At 47.9% G+C, this 21,534-nt stretch overlaps 1 protein-coding gene across 4 annotated transcripts in view; it reads right to left on the bottom strand.

The window, feature by feature from the left end:
- The window catches only part of TEC (tec protein tyrosine kinase), an 837,667-nt gene that overhangs the window by 212,853 nt on the left and 603,280 nt on the right, over nucleotides 1-21,534 (bottom strand). For all 4 annotated transcript variants that reach the window (XM_069631701.1, XM_069631702.1, XM_069631700.1 and 1 more), the window contains one exon: nucleotides 1,062-1,141. In XM_069631701.1, the coding sequence (XP_069487802.1) occupies nucleotides 1,062-1,141 (80 nt within the window). The remainder of the gene's footprint in view (nucleotides 1-1,061; nucleotides 1,142-21,534) is intronic.

Genomic DNA, 21,534 nt, shown 5'->3' with positions numbered 1-21,534 from the left:
GGGCGTTCAGAGCTGAGCCAGAGTGCTGCTTTCCAGGCCCTGGTCAGGAGGGGATCCCGAGGAGAGAGAGGGATAGAGAGAGACACAGGGAGAGGGATAGAGAGAGGCAGAGAGAGAGAAGGGAGCTGGGACTGTTTGAAGCTAAGCCCCTGGGCCGCATTCTAGGTCCTGACCAAATGCCCAAGGGGGCGGATGGGGAAAAGCAGTGTAACAGAAAGTGAGGGCATTTGACTGCCACTTGTTTGTGGTTAATATATCTGCTCTGGGGAGGTTTTTTAAAGATGCATAAATCTACAACCTAAATATAGTAAGTACTTTTCAAACTGGTTGTGGACCCTGATAGATTAGATATACATGCACCTGTTAATGTAACAGGGTTGTAGAGGACTGTTCTATATTGATTTCAACGCATTGAAAAACTCATGTACTGTCTAATAACCCTCCTATTCATCTAAGCTTTCCCATCCTCATCTTCCGGCTCTAGCCTCGGCTACCAGGATCCACCTCCCCAATATTTAGGGTGTGGCCTCTCAGGTGAATGACCTGTGCGCCCCCAATATCCCACAGTCTCGCACACTTACCAAGCTTCAGCACTGAACCCCGTGCTCCAAATTATTTGTTCCATTACCATGGCCTCCCCTCTACCGCACACACCCCTTCCTTCCGCCAGTGCTGAGAAGCGGCTCCTTACTCTGTGTGGCGCTGTACAAATCAGCACAATAAACAAAGTGTATTTGTACAGAAGATGCACCGGACTTGACATTATTATACAACATGTATGAATACTGGTGAGCACAGCAAGCTCATGTTGTGAAGGAATAGCTTTTGATAACATATATCGTGCCCATGTATGTGTGCAGTGCTGCACAGCAGTCTGAGGTACGGCGGTTGTGGCTGGTCATTTGCATTCGCTGAATGCTTGAAAGAAATGAAGGAACAGGGCCAGGCACGTGACGTGACTAGTTCTTTGTTTTGTGCAGGAACAAGGGCCCTAGGGGCGGAACTGTGAGCATAGGCGGGTGCTTTAAGAAAATCAAATGCAAATCAGAAGAGGAACTCACCCTTTGAACTTTGTGTACAGGGACACTGTGTACAGGCCCAGCTGGCTGGAGTCTCGCACCATGAAGCCTCCTTCCTTATCCTAGAATTCAATCACAAAGACAGGTTTACATGGGACAACTGATTTACTCTCTATTTGTATTTTCCCATTTGCATGATGTTATTTCTTCAGCAAAGTCAACGGCCCCAGACAGGGAAGGACTGGGACAAGAAATAAGTCCGGGTAGCCAAAAAAAGTGGTCCTCAAATAAAGGTGGCCAACAACAAAAACAATGGCCCACATTCACAAGTTACATAGATTCACGATTATTCCAGGCACATTATGGGGCAAGATGGTGCTGGGGAAGATCTGTGCACATTGGTTGTTATTACGTTTAAAGCTTTAAGTGAAAATTAGGAATTTAGCTTAAAGTACATCTAGTTACTTCTAACAGATTAAAACATTCCAACTCCATCTAACAGAACCAGAAATACTGCAAATCCATTTTCATGTGATCCTTCTGATGGATAATTCTCTAGGGTTGGCTGTGGAGACAGCTTCTCCTCCGAGTACCCTCTCGTCTGAAATTCAGCCTAGGTAGAGGAAACATTCCACAAACCGCATTACTGCTAGGGTGAGTGTTGTGAAAATGTAAATGCGCATCAAGCCCAGTGTGCATGAACTACTTGGTCATTCCAGCATCCAGCCCTCTCATCACAGACATATTTCCCAAACATAAACATCTGTAGTCATTCTTATGTTCCCAAAATGGGCTTTTATTTTGTGCAGAGCAACCAGGAACCCTCATTGGTGATATATGTCCCTTTCCCCTTTCATATTGCTTTGTACTGAAAGAGTATATAAGGAAATACATGATATGACTATTCCAGGTTACTAAACAGCGGCCTATTTTACAACATGACAGCGCCACAAGTGATTTGTTTTCAGACTTGCCTGTTTTTGCTTGTAGGAATAAATCCTCCATACGCAATGTTTTAGTGCCTGCTGAATGTCAGAGTACAGTTAAACCCAAATCCCTAAAGTTGGCATCTTCCCTTACCATTCATGCCAACATTGCAATAATGTGATTAAGGGGTCTTCTTTTAACCATCCCTATACGGTACAGAACATCCTTTTGAAATCTTGTTGTACTTGTGACTCTACTAATGTTGTGTATGCCCTAAGATGCCCATGTGGGTTTAACCACTAAGAAAACCAAACAACGATGGACAGAACACAAGTCTTAAATTCACACTCAAAATCCACACTCTCCAGTGGTGCTCCACTTCAAGAAAAAGCAACATACTATTGCACAGCAACAGTTTCTCATCTTGGAGCAAGTGACCTGTCCAAGAAGACAATGCGATGCTGTAAAGTTATTACACCAAAGAGAGCTTCAGTGGATCAATGCTCGCTCTGCATTGAATCCAAAAGGGATGAACGTGGAATTTGATCTAAATTGCTTTCCCTGAACTGAACTGTCTTTATATTAGTGGCAATGTGAGCTCTACTGAAAACATGGTTATGAGATGACACCTTGCATTGCTGGTCGCTGTGGTGTTTGATTGGTTATTGCATTTTATTACGTTTGTTTGTATCCTGTTGCTATGATAATTCCTTTTTCCTGTGTATTACTTTATTTAGATCATCTGTTTCTATTCCTTTTTGGGTCTTTTTACAAATTTTACTTAATTTTTCTGAAATTATTTTGATTATATTTTGGACTAGGGTGTGCTTTATATTGTCGTCTACCTGATTGGCAGGTTTCTTTGACTCACTAACATAGTGCTATGTACAGTTTCTCCCACCTTTCTAGGTGTTTTTACCTGCATAGTGCTTTGGTTCACTTCAAATTGTTTCTTTTCCACTATGGCGCTCTGCTTGCATACACTATTCTGTATGTTTTCCTCGCCTGCATGCCTTGTGTGAACGTCATGATTGGGCGCCCGCCTCATCTTCTGCAGCAGGCGCTCAATCAAGTGCATCGGCTGCAGGACGGGTTTACCACTGCTCTCCAGCAACTCTGTTAGTACTCTTGTTTCGGCAGGATGTGTTCAGAACTGAAGCTGATTTATTTATTCAGATGTTGATCGTTTTTTGCTTGGTTACATCGGTTTTTCTACTTATGCTTGCGTAGGCATTGACCCAGAGTGGGTTTTGAATCACAATCAGGTACATTGCAATATGCTTTTCTTCACATTAGGTGTGTGTGCAATGTTCTCGTTTTGATGGATTGTTTATACTGGTTTCTTTTATAGTTCTGCAGGCTCTCCATAACCTGATACATCACAGCTGGTTTTGATTAGGCTTTACAGGAGAATCAAGTATAATGGAGTGTTTATTTTTCTACACCAGTGATTGCAGTATTCTTTGCCTTTTAGGTTTTACTCTTTTTTTCACATAGGCTCTCTCGCCTGGTGACCTGTGTATACTATTTCTGTACTTTACTTTGGTAGGTATCCTTTTGGAAATTGGATGACTCTCTATTCGGACATAGGGCCTCATTCTGAGGTTGGTGGTAGTCATGGCACTATTTGTGCCATGACTGCCACCAATAACGGTACCGTGTCCCGTTTGGTGCAATGGGGACTTACTGGTCTAGTCAGACCTTGGTGGGACCGGTAAGTCCCAATTCGCCAAACCATTCCCCATTCCCATTTGAGCCCCCATAGGGCTCAATGGGAATGTGGAGGGTGCAAATAACGGGCCGGCTTATGCCAAGCCCGTTATTTGCGCCCAGGTCCCTTAACGGGTCCCGTCCTTAACACCTGGTCAGACCAGGCGTTAAGAAAGGGACCCGCTAAGGGACCTCGTAGTAGGGCGGTAAGGGATTACCGGCAAAGGTCTCCTTACCCGTGCCCGGTATCCCTTACTGCCCTACTCGGAATGACGCCCATAGTTTGGGAATAATTAATCATGCCTCCATATTTAGAATTTTTGATTTGGTGATTAGATTTTGGCTAAATATTTTGTTGTTGTTTACATTATAAGAAGTTCTACGGTTTTTTCCCTGAAGATGGGACATAGGTCTGGAAACGCATAGGATTATTTGATTTAAACCCTCAAACGTTACACTGTATATTTTGCTCCTAAAGCTAAAATATGTTGTTTAGGTCTTTGTTTTGAGAAGTTGTAAACTTGATTGGGCATCTAAATGTAACTTATGCACACTCTATTGTATAAATGCTCTTTATGTTGACAGTTTAATCGACAACTGAGATGGTATGCTTTTACACTAGTTTATTAAATATATATCCTGAGGATTTCACTGACTAACCAAAGCTAAGGGGGGACACTAACACAGAATAACTGGCCCTCACACTAGGCAACAAATACACAAAGTAAATATTCAGCAATAAAACATAACATGAGCACCATTCACAGTCTTTGAATAACCTTCTAATTCCTGGGTGATTTCCCTTCCCCAGGATTCAAAGTCAGTTCTGTTAATGTTCAACCAAAGAAGGAAATGTCTCAAATCAGTTCCTGAAATGCAAAGGTTTGTTACCCTAGGTTCCAATTATAGCAAATCTCTTCTCCTTGCTGAAATATCCCTTTCCACTGCCACCAAATAGCACCAATGGTGATCTCAACCACAATGCTTTGTCACTGTTTCCAAAAAAGACTTGCCACAGTAAAAAAAAACAAATGCAATATCCACAACTGACAGTTATATACACATCTTGGTTAACAGTTAATATTCTCTTGGTTAGAGTTTTAGACTTCACAATGGTACATTTGTCAGGATGCCTTCTCAGTGCTGCTGCTTCCACTTCAACAACCTCACTTATATTTGATTTACTTTGAGAAGCTTAACCATTGTTCCCATAATATTCTACTTGGTTTGGACTACTACAATGTCGCATCCACTGACAACCTGATATACCACCACTGCCTCAGCACTTTGAACTACTACCACAGCTTCAGTGATTTGTAAAGGCTTCGACAAGATGTAGTTTAAAGTACTTCAACCTCTTCAGGTAGGAAAGGCACTCTTCCTCTTAATATCTATATTCCAAAAGGGGCAGTTTATTTGCCTCTCTTGTATTTCTGCCTCAATGACAACCTGACTGTGCCTTTAAGACTCACTTCCCTCTGGCCACCACAGTCTCTGGCACTACAGGTTGTGTCAACTTCAGAATAGTCTTTACAAGCAGCCAGTTTCCCTTCATCAACTTTAGCTTTCTGCCTGTCCCAATTAATTACCCAAAACGCTTGACCCCACTCTCTTAGCTTCAGGTAATGCTTGCACACTTGTATCTTAGGCCAATTAACTGTTGTTAACTACACAGTATAGTTAGATTGCTTTCCAACTTTGAGAAAGGTTTAGTTTTACTATCAAAAGGGGGAAACTCTTGGCATCAGCAATGCTTGTTCTCTTCTTCAATAGTTTGTAGACTTGTACTTGTTAGAAATGAAAAGTGTGCTGTGTTAAAGGAAAGAATAGATTTTAGTCTTTCTTTAGAAGTCACAATTAGGCACATGTGACTACTTATTAACATATTTGTCAATGATTAAAGACTTGTATTGAATTATATCCCCAAATGAAAGTGAAGGATAGAGTCCAGTCCTCTTTTGGGAATCACAATTAGGCACATGCAAGCACTCTTTTATGTAGTTTTCACAAGTTAAAGGTTTTTAGGTATTTGGTAATGGTTTTCACAGCACCCTCTCCTTAATTATGGACACGCGACCCCTCCTTCATGCAGTTTTCACAAGTTAAAGGTTTCAATAAATGTATTGCCAAGGTTAGGTATTTGGTAATTGTTTCCACAGCGTTCCCTCTCCGTAATTAGGCACACACGGCCACTCCTTCATGCAGTAGCAGTCTTTTAACATGTGAACAATGGTTTTAAACAATGTTAGCTTCTCATGTGGGTTAAAGATCTTTCACATTATACACAAGTGCTACATTTCCATTGTTCAGGCATATCGATTTCAATGAAACACTTCTACTGGCTTTAAATGTTACACGAGTTAACAGGTATCTGGGTACTGTTGCCGGCAATACTTGCGCAATGTATAAGAATGATGTGCTTCACTCACCGGCTTCTCTGACACTTGCTCTTCGGGGCACACTGCTTTCCCGACTTCTGCCACAACTTCTACTGCTTCTGGCTCACTAGGGACCCACACCCTCCTTCTGTAAAGGTGTCTTCAGTCTTGCTAAACAGTTAGGGAGCGCCTCTTCCTCCTGAGACCCACAGCTTGACAACTGTTTCTTGCCTCTGTCTCCAGCACGTCTGCTGCTCAGCAACCACAGCAATCATTCTCACTTGGGAAAAGAACAGCTCTTCTTCATGCCTTCCGCTGCACCGCCTCTGCACTTCGGAGTTTGGGTACAGGACTCTCTCAGAACATGCATGTGAAATCTGCTGTCTCTATGTTCTGGTAACCCTCTTGTTCTCTCACTTCTGCTTGCTTTGCCAGCCTCGTGCCTTCTTCCTTCTGCTGCTACTGCCACTGTTCCTATTCCAGTTACAGGTCCAGCTCCTTCCACTCCTTCCTATTGCCTGCACCTGAGGGGGCCTTTTATGCCTCCCAGGTTCCTTCAGGTGAGGGCTATTAGGCTTAATTGCCTGCCTACAGCTGCGCCTGCCTCTTCAACCCTCGTCCTCACCCCAGTACTTGCGGGATGCTGGGACTTGTAGTCCTTCTCAACAAAGGTGTTTCTTTCCTCAATTGAATATATTGTAAAGGCAGCTCTACTTCCCTTAGACATATTAGAAGATGGACTGTCAAAATCAATTGTTGCAGAGGAAGACATCTGATTTAAGGCATTTTCTCTAGATCCTTTTACATTATACCATATGGAGTATGGAAGGTATTTATTTTGAAAAGATCTTTCTGTTGACAGGTCTATGTCAGATTTAATAGAGTTTGTGCCCTGGGTCACAGATCTTACATGTGGGTTAGGCATACTATAATGCAAATATTCAATTACCTGTTTTGGCAATCCAGAAAGACACTTCCTTTCAGTGGAAAAATACTGTGTTTCCTCCCACGTACTCTCCTCACTACTCTGGGCTCTGTCTCCTCCCAAGTGATCCTCCTGCAGTACACCACCTCCAAGGTCGGGATAAGAAAGCGTCTGCCTTTCCCCAGCCACCTGGGAGGAGACTTTAGGCAGGGTTTTAGTGAGGGATCCATAGGATTCTTCACACTAGCCAGTGATCTCCTGAAGCTTTTTACTATTCTGATAATTGAATCTTCAGTCACTAGTGTCAAAAAAGGGTTACGGTGCTTGTTTGAGCATGTGAAGTAATTTTCCATGTAGCCTAGACACAAACAGTACTGAAGCCAAGATTAAGACTCCTGACACAAATTCAAGACTTGATAATGCTGATGAGTCAGTGTGTAAATTCATAAAAAACTGAAATTGAATTTAATAACCAACGCATGCTAAATGCATGTATGCAGTACTCCAAACTACTATTTAAATTTGATAGAGCAGGGAAGCTTCGAATGACACAAAGTAGTGCAGGTTGTCTAGTATTAGGGACAATATGGGCCTGAAACGTACTGACAATGCAGATATGAATCAAGAATATACGTATTTATCAAAATGTTTAAATGCCTCTGATGGTGACAAAGCGGAGAAGGATTAAAGAAATTCTTTGAAGGTACTGAAAGGCCCCAAACTCGGAAGTATGATATTTGTGTGTGGCCCTTTACTGGGAGGTCAAACCACCCATGTTTCTGCCAAGACTAGGAACTCACCAGGCTCAGATGGAATCATGTGTCAGCTTTTAAGAATGTTTAGTCATTCAGTAATTCCAAAACTGACAAAGGTATTAGAAAGCAAAGGGTGGAGGAGGACAAGAAAAATTTGCCGCAAACACAAGTTTATTTTGTAAAATTCTAAGATTGTCAGGAAATTCACAGCAAGAATGATCACGGCAGCTCTTGATGCTGAAAAAGCCTTTAACATGATATGAGTGAGAATGTATGTCAAAGACTTTGGGACGGATGTAATCTATATGACCTTTATTAACACAGTCTGTGTACTGTACCCGACAATTATGGCACATATACATGTTAATAGTGTTTAATCACAATGCCTCGTGCTAGGGAAGGGTGTGATATGGAGATGCCCTCTGTCACCACAGTTATTTGTGTTAGCTATGGGCCCATTGCTGGATAGGCTCAGTGCACATTGGGCTTTCAGGGGTATTACCCATGAAGAGCTTGAGAGGAATCTAGCAGCTAAAATAGAAATATTTTACTGTTTACATCAGAGCATGAAACCTTTCTCTCAGGTATCTCCACCACTGCTACAGAAGTGTCCCACTTATGAGGTTAACATCTTGATATGAACAAACAGGGGTTATGTCCCAGACCAGATGAATAAAATGTGAAACGTTTCCTCTGGGTAAGCTAAATGGTCCAGCAGCCACAACAAATACCTAGGTACATTGAATAAAATAATTACACTACATTTAGAATATGGGATTGAAAGGGTTAACTCACAACTGGAGCAATGGTGCCTCTTTAATCCATATTCAATTTTGCAGGAACAGCAAAAATAGAGTAAGTCAATTTCTATGAGGAGGGGAGAGAGTAAGGGTATCCCTTGTAAAATTACAGCAGATGAACGAGAGGGGGAAGAGATGAATATTAGAGTGTTTGCTAAAAGCTATAAAGCGTTCATAGTCAGGTGGCTAGGTTTATGGTTTCTAGATTTGGAAATGAGGGATGCACTCTTGTGTTTCAAGCTCGAACAACAGCTTTGTGCCCCCTTTCCAAAAAACGTCATCCACTCTACCACTAGTATGATCCTAAAAAATATGTTATCAATAATTAATGAAAGACAAAGTGTTACTACAGATCACTGAGCTATAATGGAACCAGCTATGTCTGCAGTATGAGGTGAATAATTTAGCAGGCTTTAGGTACATAATGTTCTAACGCTTTTTATAGATCACATCCCGTTTCCAACATCCTACGTTGACTGCCAATTTACCTGCTCTGCCACCCTGCTGCCTTAGCCCCTCTGTTCTCCCTTCCAATTAAACTGCCCTTCTGAGATCTCCCCGAGTTGCATTCTGTTAGTTTCGTTAAAGCATTTCCTAAAAAACACCCTGGCCCTGAAGGGCAATGGGGCATGGTACCGTACAAGCGGAAAACAGTGGTAAGATTATCAGGGTAACATAAACAATTATATGAATTCCATCCAAAAAGAAAATGAAAGTAACAAAAAAGAAACAACTAAAATCATGCGGAAATGCACCTGGCAGAGCTAGTAACTAATACAAGCTAACAAAGTTCCCAAAAGGGGGGAACTCCCGTCCCATGCACACTGTCTAAGGCTAGAAAAAAGCCATACTTTTTAGAAACAAGCTATCCCAATCCATGGGTAATAGTTAGTCTTACGTGGTGATACATGGAATAAATGTGCACCAAAACGGGGCGCACACATGCAAAATGTGCGCAAGCGCCCGTTTACTTATTCGTGGAACACATTAAGCGTGGCTTACCTGAGACCTGCGTTGAATCCTCGTGGGTTGAACACATCACTGAAGCACCACGAACGCCTAAAGCGATACGCCCAGCGAAGGCGCCCACCGTCCAGCGCACACACCTAAAAAGAGGGCGGAACACGTGGAATAGGGAACAACACGCATAAATGTGGGCGTTACGGGGGAAGCACTGCAGTAAAATCCTCGCAACGCCCACACACATGCTAACAACACATAGTATGGAATCGAACAGGGCACACTGGCGCACGGCAAAAGACCCGCAAACCTGGAAACACATATGCCATGCGAAAGCTGCCGTAAGCGCCCCCGCGCACCAAAACCAATGCATAAAAGTGCGTGCAAACAGCAAACACGCGTATACAGCTACAATGAATATACCATTTCTTGCAGCAGTGATCGTGGGACACCGCAGGGCCCACTTTTTTTTACCCAGGACCAGTCTTTTTGGGATGCCTGATGACCAGGTCTATGGCAGGTATAGGTTTCCACCTCATATCATCCTAGACCTGGTCACTGAGTGGGAGGATGATCTCACATCACCCACCCTTTGCTCCCAAGCACTGAGCCCCTTGGAAAAGGTGCTCAATGTACTGAATTTTTTGGCCACTGGGTAATTTCAGCAGACAAGTGCCATAGTTGGGGGCGTCTCACAGCCCACGCAGTCATGCTGCCCACACCATGTGTTGACAATCATGACTGCACGCCCCTAAGTGCGCAGGCACATATACATGCCCAGAACACCTGCAGAAAGGCAGGTCGTTGTCCATGACTTTTCTGGGTTGGCACACTTCCCCAAAGTGCTTGGTGCCATTGATTGCACCCATGTGGCCCTAAGTCCACCTAGGGCCACTGAGCTCATCAATTGCAATTGCAAGCACTGGCATTTCATCAACGTGCATGTTGTATGTGATGCCAAGGGAATCATTACCTCTGTCTATGCCAACTATCCAGGGTCCACCCATGATAGTTTCATATTCAGAATGTCACCCCTAAACCACAACCTGGAAGCTGAAAGGCATGGCAACACATGGCTCATTGGTGAGTACAAATGCCTGTGCACATGCATGCATGTCACACACAGACAAATATACAAACTCAACTAATGACAATCGTTATCACCTCCCCAGAGAACAGTGCCTACTCTCTGAGCACCTACATGATGACGCCAATACAGAACTCCACAACACCACCGCAGGTAGGATACAATGCAGCCCATACTGCAACCAGGGCCATAGTGGAGTGCACATTCGGAGTGCTAAAGTCACGCTTCCGCTCCCTTGACCACTCCGGTGGACAGCTACTATATGCACCACCAGTAGTGTGCAGGATCATTGTGGCAGCATGTGTCCTGCACAATGTAGCAACACGGTGGGGTGTACTGGTGGACATGGTGGTGCCCCCACATCCCCAACCACATGCACGCCTGCTGCGCATGGAAGGGGAAAGGGCGAGGCTGCCCGTACCCAGCTTGTGGTACAATTTTCCACCTAAAATACCACCCCTGCAGAGTGCACACAGGCCTGGCACATTCCAGTTGACAATCGATGATGACAAAGGAACAGTCAACTGTCACAACCTTACCACCCTGAGAATGTGTTTTTGGAAGTGCTACATTGTGTGCATCCCTAGCTACTTAAAACAACACAATTCGTTTGACCAAAAGGCACACATTCAAGATGCAGTATGCCACTAACCCTATGCAAAAGAGCACATCCAAACCCTCCCAAAACCCATGTCACCCGGCCAACAAACCACACCATGGCATGCAATGTAAAATGTCCAAAGTAAATGCACAACACATGACACAACTGTCACAAAGTGCGCATTGCCAAATGAAAATAGGTCAGAAACAATTCCCTCTGACACATAAAAATGAAACCGTACACAGTAACATACATTTACCAGCATAACATATCATAAACACAGGACCCAACAGTGACAATGTCAGACAGTGACCAATCACAATAGCACAAGTGCCTCAATGTGACAAAGCCACCACATGGACCCCTTCCATCTTGAGTGTGTCTGCTAGCTAAAGGGGGCAGGATAGCGCATACAGCATGAAGGATATCAATAATGGAGACAGGCCAGGTAATACATGAAGATATAACATTAAAAAATGCCCATTTACCAATATACAAACCCAAATGCAAGCTAACCATGCACTGGACAAACAATCATGAATCCCCACTAGGGGTGTATACACAGGTTGGACTTCAGACGGGCCACATAAATGACGGCAGCCCAATGCATCTGTGTAAGTCACTGTCACACGCTGCCCTCCTTGCAAGCCCATGGAAAGGGCAAGCAGGAGTGGCATATGTGCCTGGACCCCAAGCCACAAACACTAACATGAGACAAGCCTGTATGGGCCCTGCCGGAACAGACAGTGGATGCCTTCGGTTGCCACACAAAGCAACACACCGTTACATGAATGCACAATAGACAAAAAATATAAAAATCACAAAAAAAGAAAAAAATGCCCATGGTGGACCAGGGGGGGAGGGGTCTAGCGTGGATGTTGAGAATAAAAATAAAAAAACCTCATTGGGGTCATGGGCTGCACGGTTAGCCTATAGTGGGAGAGCTGTCACCACTGTCTGCACCCTCTGGTATAACATTAGAAGGTGTGCGTGGCAAGGGAGGCTACCCACGCATAGCCCTGGTATGCTCCTCAATGGCAGGAAGCATGCAGGCCTCAAAGGTCTGATTCTGCATAATGATGGTACGGAAGTCCCCATGCAGCACCTCACGTGTAGCACAGAGTTCTGCCTGCAAGACCTCCCGGGTTGCACAGAGATCAGCAGAGATGTTGTGTGTCAGCTACTCCATCTGCTGTTCTGCCCGTCTACTGCTGGCCACCTCAAGTGCAGCCACAGTAGATCTGAGGGAGGTGTTCTCTTCCTTCAGGGCATCCCTGTGGGCCTCTGCCTGTGCAGCTATGGCTGTGCGCAGAGCCCCCAGTTCAGCCCGTCGGTCCCTGTTGCCGGCCAACATGTCCAGCCTGTGCGAGCGGCATGTGTGACAGAGCTCCATCTGCCTTTCAGTGGGGAGAATGGGATTGGCCACCCTTTCCATGCCCTGAGCCATCATCTCACATGATGCCCCCTGTTGCTGTGCAATGGCATACATGGAATTCTCCAACATAGTATTCCCGAGTGGAACACGGCCATCGCGTTGCCGGACACCACACCTGTCGGGACCAAGGATACCTGGCCCTTGCTGCGCTGGCACTGCCTGTGGCTGCAGAACTGCATTCCTCCCTTGCTTAGCTGCCCCAGGAACAGGAGCAAATAGTGTGGAGCGTGACCCTGCATCTGTAACCACTACAGACGGACTAACCAACCCTGACTGGCCCCGTGAGGGGTCTACCCCCCTGCAGGTGTGTCAGACAGAACAGCATCCACAGCAGAATCACTCACCTGCGACAGCAATGAGGGTTCAATGTCAGATTCTGCACAGAGGCATAGGGCTCCTCAGAGACACCCCTGGCCAGGATGGTCTGGAGCACCAATGGATTTTCATGGGCCACCACACCACGGCCTCCAGTGGTGCCTGGTTGGGGCTCTGAATACATCACCCCCTCCATCATCTCCTCCTCCATGTCCTCCTCCACTGCATCCAGTGCCTCATCACCTGCAGAAAATCAAAAGAAGACATGAACACACATGTTAACAGCATAGGCCACACACACAGGTATCACAATGTTAACAGCTAACACATGAACCAGCCATGTCACACATGACACAAACTCAGGCACACAGTGTCACTGAAATGGAAGCGAAGCCTGAAAGAAGAAATGGATGCGTGTGAAATGGCAAAATAAGACTTGTACTGCATGGTGCATAGCACCTGCATCACACACAAGTATGTTACTGTTACGCTCACCTGGCTCCCACAGAGGCGTCGATCGGAACTGGACAGCTGCGATCTCCACCAACGTGACGCGTAGGGCCGAGATGACGGACTGGACTGGCCCACCTAGCTTGGTTTGCTTGGCCCGTAGGAATATTCTTCTGCAAATGGAAAAAGAGAATTAACCACCCGTGGAGTTGAGCGTAAATCCCTCCACCCCCACTGTTCTCCCCACAGATCGCCTTTGATGTCCCCTCTTATAGTCTCACCTGATGCTTTGATAAGATGAGCTCTCCATCCTGCATTGGGCGCACTGGCTCGAAGGAATTGGTGAGTTCCAGGACAATTTTGACTCCGAGATTCCCGGCAAGATGCCGTAAGTATAAAGTTCGTAAGAGTTCAAATGCCTGACTTTCACCGTTGTCCGATTCCTTGCAGGTTGCAGCTTGACCCTAATGAAGAGTTCCTCGTGGCAACTGGTAGTATTCTGATAAGGATTTGTATTTTCCAACACAGTTCGATAAAATAATGTCAACCTGTTGCTTTCTCCCTTATTCAGGCGATGAGAGAAAGTATGAAGTCTTGGGGAATAATACCTCCGGCGGTAAAATCAGGTAAGTCTATTGTGGTGAGGAGGGCTCCCCTTGTTAGTCCCTTTGTTTCGCCTTGCTGTCCTTTAGTTTCTCCTTAGGGGCCGGGGTTCAGCGAAGATGCAGTGGAAGCTGCGCCGACCCGTGAAGAGGAATAGTACCCCCGGTGGTAAAATCAGGTAAGTCTATGGGGGGGTAACTAATATTCCTCTGTGTATTCCCTTGGCTCATCTTGCTGTTCTTGTCTTCTCCTTAGGTGCCGGAGTGCAGCGGGAACATGCAGGAGGATGCAGTGGGATGTGAAGATGCCACGAAGGCCGGTGAGTTCAGCGCGGCGCTGCAGCAGTTGAGGCGACGCGCATAAAATAACTTCTTTCTTGCAGCTCGAAGGCGCGATGGATTGGGAATTCAGGTAAGGATTAAAGGTATTGCTATTGTTCTGACCTTTTCTCCTTCTTTCTCCCTTTTTCTAGGAGCTCCAAACTCGAGGCGGGCGTGGCAGAAGGCTGGATGCAGACTTGCAGGCACGGTGACCGTTACGCTGCTGGATGCAGAATAACGTGAAGCGTGTGCTGCTCTTCGGGCGTGGTTTAAATAGCCTCCAAAGTAGTCCCAGGTAAGTATTCCTCCCTAGCCCCGCCCGAGTAAAAAATAGTCCCTAAGTAAAATAGTCCCTTCCAAGCCTCTTTTGGCTTGGAGATCTGCATCAGGTAAGTTTGCAGCATGGTCTGCATCAGGTAAGTTTTAATCTATGAGCCTGGCGCCTATGGCGCCAGGGCTGACTCTCCATATGAGCCTGGCGCCATAGGTGCCAGGACTGGACCCAAATAGCCCCTAGCAGGGGTTGTTGGGCTTGCTTAGGATAACTTGATGCCTGCTTCAGGGGTTGCTGGACGTGGTCTGGGTCCCTGGTGGCATAGGCCTTCCACAAACATGACAGATGCAAACACACAGATGGCACGTAGCATAGACATGCCTGAACTGTCAACCAGACGAAGACGGAAGCTCAATACTACTGTCTATGAGCCATGTGCAATGCATGTCATTTGACATTTCATTGAAATCCCTATGACAAAACACACGTGTCACGGGCTGCAAAAACGCTAGGGTGTTGAAATACAGTGAAGGAAGGCACATGGATTCATCAATGGCAGGTCACTTTGACATCACGCAAGTGAATAGGCATGTGGAAAGAGAGAACAGGATTCAGAAGTGTGTGGGTGCAGTGCAGTACATGTGTACAACCTCAACTATCATTGAGAACACAAAGGCAGTATTGTGAATGTCGTGGACTGATGCCAGTGTAATGGCAAGTGCAGTCATTCTGTGTAAAGTGTTGGTAGTGGGTTGTAGGGATACAGTAAACCCCAACCCCAAGGCGGGGGATGGCTTAGAGGCAGTGCATGGCTCAAAATGGTTGCTCAGAGTACCGTGTTGTAGCAGACAGTGTGGGCAGGTGTCAATTGCATTCTTTCAGTCATCTGGGACTACAGCAGGGGAGAGGAGGACAGTAAGTACAACACATAAGGAAGCATCAGAAGTGCCCTCAAACCCGGAGAAGCTACAACAGCAGTTGCATAGAGGCAGGGAGACTGTACCAGAGGGAGGCTTCGACACAGACGAGAACCCCAAACGAATGGCCATGAGGAGCAACGGACCCTGAGTGAGCAGGAAAGGGATGATCAAATACCATGAGAAGGAAGCAAATACTGGAGATGGAGTTGAATTAATTGCTTGGCCAGGGCCCATATGGACTTGCTGGGAATGCACAGGGTCCAGGAATGAACACACATAGCCACTGTGAGCCTGTGCCATCCGCACAGTCCGAGTGAGATACCCTGCACCAAGGCCAAAGGACGTTCCACACAGTCCAGGTCTGGTAGAGTTGCAGAGGGAAGAGTGTTTATTCACAGAAATTCGGGTACAGCCCGTTGCAGTAGTCCGCCATTGGAATCATCAGTCCCATGGAGACAGTGAGCTGCTGGGGGATGGAGAGGTAAGGAAGAATGCCTCTGAGGAGGAACAGCTTGCAGGGTGACCTCACAGAGACGTCAGTCATGTGACGATGGAAGGTGAGTGTTGAGTGGAAGTTCATCACAGGCAATCCGCGACCATAGGTTGGAGCAAGAATAGGGCCAAGAGAGGCTGCACAGAGATTGTCATGGAAGGAGGGAGCAGGTGTGGTGATGAGGATTGCCTTTGTGTGTATGCAGTCTGCATGACAACAAGCACGTATCAGTCCAACATCACATGAGTCACACATGGCAGTCATGTCAATGTAGCCTGAACTGGCAGACAATCATAATACATCACCCAAGCAACATACATATGGCCTGGACACACACGCATCACCACTCACCGGACATTGCCTCATAATTTGGCAGGTCTCCCATGCCTAGGACGTGCTCCACTGCGATGAAATAACCAGCGATCTCCTCATGTGCAGTGAGTTCATCACCCTCTGGTGGTGTCCCACTGCCAATCACCAGAGTAGAGGTGAAAATTGCAGCCAGCTTGTCTATCGCTCGCGTCGGAGGTATTTCCAACGCTTAACGACATCATCTGCTGTGCGCCTCTCATGTCCCAAGGCACTTATACGGTCCGCGAGGCACTGCCAGTGGGCCCTACACTGAGCAGGCGAATGTGTGCTCCCTGCCCGCACCAGCATGTTGCGGCCATGATCCCTCAGGTAGTCCACAAGTGCATCCAGTTCCTCATCACAGAAACTCCTCTTCCTTCACGTGTGGGACTCCTGAGCCATGTCTGGGGTACCAGCCTGTACCGCTAGAGCACGCTTCTTCCTCTTGTGAGGTGGTGCGGACCCTGATTGGACACAGAAATGGGCCATTGAGTCACCCTGTGCCTCTTCCGGGACCACTGCAGTCTGGGCTGGCTGACTGGCTGACCCTGAGCCTGGGTGGTGGTTGTCGCAGCTGCCCCTGCAGCTTCCACACCCTGGCTGCTCTTGACAGCAGATGTCGGGTCTGACGGGTGCTGGGGATGTCAGCAGCAGCTGCATCTCCCTGACCCGCTTGGGTGGGGGGCTTGGCTATCCCTGCATGGGCCTGGACACCTTGCCCTTGTGCACCACCCTGGACACGTCGCCCACCTTGTCCACCTTGGCCACGTTGCCCACCTTGGCCACTCTGGCCAGCCTGGCCACCTCACCCACCGTGGCCACCTCTGGGAGGTCACCCAGCTTTGCCTCCCTTACCACTTGTTGCCCTCCCAGTCATGCCACTGATGGACTAGCACAATGGGAGGTGCAGACAACAATTGTCCTGGGCATTTGGAGTGAGGGGGCAGGGTACGTGATGGAAAACGTACCACTGTGTTCCAGCAAGGCTGTGTGTGAACCCTGGGGGGAAAATAACGGGTTACGCAATGCTCAGGCACCCCAAAAACAATGTGACCTCTCAGTAGCCCACATGTCTTGAAAAAACATCCTGCAGTACGCTGTGGCACCCAGCAACACAAAAATGCGTACGCGAGGAACACGTAGGCTACTATGACCTCGAAAATGGGGTACACGACACACATGGGCAACCACAGTGGGAAAAATGCATGCGTGACTTTACCATCTGCCTCAAAAATAAGAAGAAAAACACACGCGTGTGTGCGCATAGGCAACTCCCCGCCAAAACAAGAAGTACGCACTGCCACAGTAATGAACAATTCGCGTGTGAACCCACAAAAATATGAATCTCATGCGTCGGTCTCACCTGTTGTCCTACGCTGACTTTCACCCCATACTGAATGGCAACGCCCAACGTCCAGCGTGTGTCACGTAACATACGAGCTTAGGGCCTTTCCTCTGACTACACGATAACGCGCTGTTTCTGCACATGCAGAGTCACTCTGTTTCTGCCTGGCCATGCGAAAGAACACGGAAGACCCACGCTCCTGCCCACAAGGCCATTTACCTACCTCCAACTGCCCCAAGCTGCCTCCTAGAGCCATCTGATGCTGCCAGCCCTCTCTGTGTGCCTGCTGCCCACGTGCCCTGCATTTTGGTGCCTGCTCTGAAGCCATTGCCAGTGATCCTGTTGCTTTGACCACCTCTGCTAATCCTGACTGCCCTTCCATCGCTCCACAGCCCAGCCCACCCACACCTGCCCACCCACACCTGCCTCAGGGGTTGCCATGTCTGACCCATATCCATCTGAGGCAAGTGGCAACCCCCCGGCAGAGAGGCTGAGGGCTGTCAGCTTCTCTTCCACAGAAGTTGGCATCCTGGTGGAGCAAGGCCTGGGGCATTATGATGCCCTCTTCCCTGGACCATCGCGACTCGACAAGGAAGGACGGAGTAAGATCTGGGCAGACATCGTGCTTGCCATCTACGCTGAGGGGGTGGCACCCCGCGACTACCGACATGTCCGTAAGCACTGGGAAGACTTCAGGTCCAGGACCCTCAACAAGGCTCAGTGCCTCCTCAAGGCTGGTGATGATTGAGCGAGGCGCCGGGGTGGTTGACCAACGATGAGATGCAGGTCCTGGAGCGCATCGACCCAGCACTGTACGCCCATGTCTTGGATTTGGTGCTCCGTCTGGAGTTGACTGGTAAGTGTTCATGTGTTCTTGTCCACCATAGTGCATGTGTATGTTGACGTGTGGCTGGAGTGTGCACCTTGGCCTCATGTCTGGCATGCCTCCTGTACAGATGTCTGTGTGCATGTCCTTGACAGTTCTGCATGTGAGTCCATTCAAGCGTGACCCACTTCAATGGTGTCTGTGTTGAAATGCGTGATGCGCACCAGCATGTAACGAGGTGCACATGTTTGCATATCTGTGTCTGCACTGGGGCATGCGAGAGGTGTGACACATGGGTGCTTATGTCATCATCATGGACATGCATGGTGTACATGTGCGTGTGTCTGAGTAGTGAGTGTATGACTGGCCAACCCCATGGATGCATGACACATGAGCATCTCAATGCGTGATTGCCTCATGTGGCCCAGTTGTCCCCAAGTGCACTGTGACGAGAGGTCTACATGGCCTGATGCATGACTGTCAGGTGATGTGGGTGTATGTGATGTACATGATGCATGTGAGGTTCAGCCCCTCTTCTTATGTGCCCGCAGTGTCTTGTACATGGATGTGAGTGTTTGTTGCACATGGCATGCATGTTTATGCATGTGTGTTGCTTGCACTGACCTGTGTGTTGGGGAGGGTGATGATGGTTGTGACGTTTGACAGTGCCACTCAAGTGTATTTGCTTTGTGTCAAGCAGACATTTGGTCCGTACACTGATGCGTGTATTCAATGTCTCCCTATCCACAGCAATGATGGAGGAAGAGGGCGGAGTTGGCGCTGTGGAGCACCGCAGCAGGGATGCCTCCACCAGGCAGAGACGCAGGGCCCAGTCATCCTCCCAGGTACCAACATCTTCCGGGAGCGAGGAGACTGGTGCCGTGTCTGCAACAACGGCCGCAGGTGTTGAGGGAAGGCCCAAGAGGGTGTAGTCGGTCATGTTCTCCTCGGCAGTGGGAGGGACAAGTGAGACCACACAGGAGCAATCCGATGCGGAAGACGGTAGGGAGTTATCCAGGTTGGTGGTGGACGAGGAGGAGGAGGAAGCCACATCAGCCCAGCACATGGGGCCCAGCGGGTGTGATGAGGTAGGTGTGACTGGTGCAGTCCAGGTTCAGGGGCCGGAGGCAGTGCAGGTCACTGTGGAGAGGCCTGTGACTGACCTTGTCCCTGACTCTGCGACTGCATCAGTATGCACCTGCGGGCATGCCTCAAGCCGGAGCCGTCTGCAGGTAGCAGATGCATCCACGGAAATGGATCTTCCACTACGTGCGGATGAAGCAATTTGTGACAGGGTTGAGCCGATGCTAGCCGGTATTGTGAGGCATACAGGTGCCATTCGTGTTGATGTGCAGGCTTTCAATCGGTAGCTTGCACATCATCACGATGAGTCACACATTTCTTAAGTGTACTGTCCATTGCTATGACCCCCTCCTCCTCTTCCTCCACTGTGCGCCAGTCGTCCTCCCTGCCGTCTTCCGGCTCAGATACCACCAGGGCCCCCTGTGTACCTGTCCCGACAAAGGGTGGCCAGTCTGGTGGAGACCACATCCCTGCCACAGTCGGGAACCAAAGGAGGATCAGCAGAGGTGGTCACCGCAGCAACAGGACCAATGGCAATGGAGTTAGTGCTGGCACCAAGCAGCAGGGCACGTGCACGACAGCCCCGGGGGTTGCCATCATCCTGGAGGCTGTGCCAGAGGCACAGGCACCGGGCTTTTCAGCGGCAGCAGGCTCGACGTGGGAGGTGACAGGACTTAGGGCCCTCAAAATCAGGGGGGCAAGTATCAACCATCGGGCAGGAGGGAAACGTAGACCGTGACACAATGAGGTCTTCCGTGTTGCAGCGAATAGGCCAGCAAATCGGAGCAGAGTGGCAGCGGGCACGACTCACCATCGCCAGAGTGGAGAACACTCTGTGTCGGGTGAAGATGCGTGCCGAGTTCCTCGAGGAGTCTCGCAGTGAGTTTGAGAAGAGCACGTTGGAGTCCCTGCAGGCCCTCGAGGGGAGAGCAGAGGCACACCTCATGGAAATAGATGCAGAGTTCGATGATGCCCTGGCCCAAACTCTTGGGGGAAATGGTGAGTCGTAGGACTAGCCCACTGCCTTTCTAAATAGTTCATTAGGGTTAGGTTTCCTTTTTTTTTTTACTTGGAGTTCATGGACTTTGCTCCGCATCTTGTAAATGGTTTTTTCTTGTTGTGTTTCTTTCGGATTTGGATAGATGTTTTGGGATCATGGACCCTGCGGCTTTGTATATAGTTGGACCAAAACTTTTTTTGGACGTTTTTACTCATCGTGGAGAAATGATTTTCTTATTATTTCAGATTGCAATTTGAGACATGGACCACTTTTTTTGTGATTTACATTTTTTTCCATCACATGTTTTTTTTCCATTTCATTTTCATTTGGATTACATTCATGTTGATTTTACTGGTTGTCTTTTATGTTAATACATGTTTATACCTTGCAATCAAAGAGGTTTCTGCTCTCAATTGTTTGGTGTATGTCTCACTCTTACTTGGCTCAGTTACGTGTCTCTGCTGTTGAGCTATGTTGTTCATGTGTGTGCAAACAGGCATGTGTGAATTTGCGATTGTCATGCCATGGGGCATGTACTGGGGAGTACAACCAATGGATGGGTGTTGTGGTGCACTGTGGGGGGGGCAGCGTGTGGTGGCATTTTAGTGGACATATGCTACATGATTGCATGCTGGGCCAATGTGTTGGAGGGGTGGGGGGACATGAGTCAGGGCCTGCCTGCAGGTTACGGTCACTAGTGGGGGTGACATGAGTCGTGGCCTGCCTGAAGATTGCCATCACTGGTGGGGGTTGGGTGGACAAAAGTCGGGGCCTGGCTGCAGGTTGCCGTCACTGGTGGGGGGACCTGAGTAAGGACCTGCCTGCAGGTTGCCGACACTGGTGGGGGTGGGGGGACATGAGTCGGGGCCTGCCGGCAGGTTGCCGTCACTGGTGGAAGGTGGGGGGACATGAGTCGGGCCTGCCTGCGGGGTATGGTCACGGGTAATGGGGGGTCCC

Source organism: Ambystoma mexicanum, chromosome 6q (genome assembly GCF_040938575.1).
Source record: "Ambystoma mexicanum isolate Mex_15411 chromosome 6q, UKY_AmexF1_1, whole genome shotgun sequence".
Classification (NCBI taxonomy): domain Eukaryota; kingdom Metazoa; phylum Chordata; class Amphibia; order Caudata; family Ambystomatidae; genus Ambystoma; species Ambystoma mexicanum.
Note: the sequence above shows the minus strand (reverse complement) of the source record. Positions and strands in the feature narration are given on the sequence as shown.